This window comes from Haliaeetus leucocephalus, unplaced genomic scaffold (assembly GCF_000737465.1).
Source record: "Haliaeetus leucocephalus isolate CR32 unplaced genomic scaffold, Haliaeetus_leucocephalus-4.0 Scaffold2, whole genome shotgun sequence".
Classification (NCBI taxonomy): domain Eukaryota; kingdom Metazoa; phylum Chordata; class Aves; order Accipitriformes; family Accipitridae; genus Haliaeetus; species Haliaeetus leucocephalus.
Window position 1 is genome coordinate 11065384 of NW_010972438.1, and position 2795 is coordinate 11068178.

The window sequence follows — 2795 nt, forward strand, 5'->3', positions numbered from 1 at the left end:
GGGGGGGGGGAGGGGTTGTGCCCGGGGAGGGGGGGGGGGGGGGGGGGGGGCAGCTCTCCCAGCCCTACAGCTGGGGGCAGAGGGGGGACCCAGTCCCCCACTGCCCCACAGGGAACCATCTCACGGGCGGGGCATAAGGTCCCACGGGCCCAGCAGCCGCCAGCCCTGGGGACGCTCACTGGGCAGGCAGCGCGGCCGAGCTCTGTCAGCATCACCGCCCCGGCACCCGGCGGTGCCAGAGCACCCCCTGACCTGCCCCCATGCCCTCCCACCTGCCACTGTGCCAGGCCTCTCCTCCAGCGCACGAGGGGCTGGGGCAGCATGCTGGCCCCCCCCCCCCCCGCCCCGTTCCGCACTGCCTGGCATCACCACCCCAGCCGGAGGGGGCTGTGCGGGAGCCCCTGGGAATCAGATACCCCCGGCTCATTCTGCAGAGGGGGAGCGAGACCCTATGCTAATGGGGGGCTGGGGGATTCATGCAGGGCACAGCACCGCACGCAAGATCCGGTCTCGGCAGCCAGCCCCTGCTGCGGGGGGGAACCCTGCACCCCAGGCTGAGCCTGCCCCCCCAGCCCGCATGCGGCAGCCCCAGAGCTATCTGCCCTTCATGAAGCCGTCGAGGACGCGGTCGCTGCGGTCGGAGAGCCAGTAGCCGGCCATGGCAGCCACGGCACCGATGAAGATGGCGGTGAAGACCATGTCGCCCTTGGCAGCCAGCGTGGCAAGGGCGCAAATCATCACGCCAAAGAACATCTGCTGCAGCACCACCACCTCGTCCTCCGTCACGTCATCAAAAAAACCCTTCTCCGGGGCATCTGCAAGCACAGCGGTTGTGGGGGGGCCACAGCTGAGCGGGCAGAGCCCCCTGCCACTCCCCCTGCCCACAACCTGTGCCCCCCCGCTCACATCAGGCCGTACCGGGGGGTTTGTCCTCCACGCAGTGCCCGTCCCGCCGGACGTGGCCGCTGGCGCAGACGCACCGGTAGCTGCCCTCCGTGTTCTCACACACCTCCTGCGCTCCCGTGCACACTGGCTCCTCGGCGCTGGCGCACTCGTCTACGTCTTGGGGGGAGGCAGGGTTCAGGCAGGGCTCGGGCAGCGAGGAGCGGGCAGAGCCACCCCCCAGCCCATGGGAAGCACTCACCCAGGCACTTGGCTCCATCCCGCCAGTAGCCCTTGTTGCATTTCTTGCAGCGAGCCGGCCCGGCGCCCATGCAGCCAATGCAGGCCGTAGAGCAGTCTGCCGTGGGGAGAGGAGCCAGGGTTGCCACTGGAGCCCCCTCCCAGCCCAGCCAGCAGCAGCCCAGGCCAGGGGGGATGGTCCTGAGCCCGGGGGAGCCGTTCGAACAGAACCACCCCCCACCTCCGCCTGACCTCGGCACTCATAGGAGCCCTCCGTGTTGACGCAGAACTGGTTGGCTCGGCAGTGCGCCATCTCCGTGCCGCACTCGTCAATGTCTGAGAGAGAGGCGTCATAGCCCCGCTGAGTCCTGGCTCCCGGGTCACAGACCCCTGCAGCCCCGAGCTCGCCTGCTGCCCACCCATCCCGCCGCGGTACTCACCGATGCAGCGGTGCTCATGCAGCATCCAGCCCCTCTTGCAGCGAAGGCAGCTGGAGTCCTCTGGCCCCGTGCAGCGCCCGCACGCCCGGTAGCACTCTGCGAGCAGGGGAGAGCAGCCATGGGTACAGGCAGGGGGGAGCTGCCTGCACCCCGTGCCAGGGCAGCACCAGGGCAGACCCCCCGGCTGCACAGCCCCCCTCCCCGCCAGGCCAGACCCCTACCTACCGGCACATACCAGGTGGCTCTTGTTCCGCGAGGCCTCATAGTAGCCATCACCGCACTCGGCGCAGAAAGGGCCGCCGTAGCCCGGGCTGCAGACACACAGGCCGGTCCCGCGCCGCGTGCCATCGCCATCGCATCGCCCGTTGCCGCTGCAGGGCTGCCGGGGCCCGCCGGCACAGGCTGCACAGGGAAAGACCAGCTGGCTGGCAGCCAAGGTGGAGGGCAGTGTGCCGGGGGGAGCCCCTCCAGCCCGGGCACCCCCACCAGCACCTCGCTCATGCCACAGCTACTCACGCCGGCAGTCGGGGCCATAGGTGCCAGGCGGACAGCAAAGTGCCAGCCTGTCCATGCACAGCCATTGGAAGAAGTCGGGGTGCTGCTGCCGCCTGGGGAGGGGGGAACATGGCGCTCAGCCCCCTGCCATCCCCCTGTTTCCCCGTGTCCCCATCCCCAGACTCACTCGTGGAACCACCACTGCTCCACATGCTCCTCGCTCTGCTCCAGCAGCTGGTGGCAGGCAAAGTCCGAGGGGGCACAGACGCCCTCCAGCACCTCCAGCAGACGGGTCTCACTGTGGGGACAGGGGGGTCAGCATGGGGATGTGTCCCCCTGGGGCAGCTGGGGCCCGCCAGACCCCCCACCCCTGGCTGGGGAGCACCCACCTGTGTTGGTACTTGGCCAGCTTCTCCTCCTCCCAGGCTGTGTTGCCCCCACCAAAGCCTTCGTGCTCTGTCCGCTCCAGGCCCTGGGCACATGGGGGCGGGGGCAGCGCAGGCATGGGACCCCCCGATGAGCTGTAGGGTCCCCCCTGGGCTGTGCCACCCTCCTCCCCCAGGGACCTGTCACCCTCTCCCCTCCCCAAAGCCCAGTCGCTGTGTCCCCTCAGGACCCCCTCCGCTCCCTAGGGATGCTGCGGCCAGTGCTCCCCACCTCACCAATGTCTCCCCAGGCCACCTTCCCCCTCCGGGGCCCCATCACCTCCTCGTCCATCGTCCCCGTCCCGTCCCAGCC

At 69.9% G+C, this 2795-nt stretch overlaps 1 protein-coding gene across 3 annotated transcripts; it reads right to left on the reverse strand.

Moving 5' to 3' along the window:
* Positions 1–139: 139 nt before the first annotated feature.
* Positions 140–2626, reverse strand: CRELD1 (cysteine-rich with EGF-like domains 1). Of its 3 annotated transcripts, XM_010571298.1 has the most exons (9): positions 2447–2626; positions 2245–2355; positions 2079–2170; positions 1788–1964; positions 1563–1658; positions 1375–1458; positions 1145–1240; positions 919–1062; positions 140–815 (listed from the first exon to the last, which is right to left on the reverse strand). In XM_010571298.1, exons 1-9 carry the CDS (start codon positions 2560–2562, stop codon positions 595–597), a joined length of 1137 nt encoding a protein of 378 aa, XP_010569600.1. In that variant the 5' UTR covers positions 2563–2626; the 3' UTR covers positions 140–594. The 3 variants fall into 3 exon arrangements, with proteins under 3 accessions (XP_010569600.1, XP_010569608.1, XP_010569618.1); XM_010571306.1 differs by lacking the exon at positions 1375–1458; XM_010571316.1 differs by lacking the exon at positions 919–1062.
* Positions 2627–2795: the final 169 nt, after the last annotated feature.

What these genes read in the sequence shown, in the direction of transcription:
- CRELD1 (XM_010571298.1), bottom strand. Translation starts at nt 2,562, where the DNA reads ATGCCTGCGCTGCCCCCGCCCCCATGTGCCCAGGGCCTGGAGCGGACA. An exon ending in GAGCAGTGGTGGTTCCACGA is followed by an intron (nt 2,171 to 2,244) that starts GTGAGTCTGGGG and finishes CCCCCTCCCCAG; the next exon opens with GCGGCAGCAGCACCCCGACT. An exon ending in CTATGGCCCCGACTGCCGGC is followed by an intron (nt 1,965 to 2,078) that starts GTGAGTAGCTGT and finishes TTCCCTGTGCAG; the next exon opens with CCTGTGCCGGCGGGCCCCGG.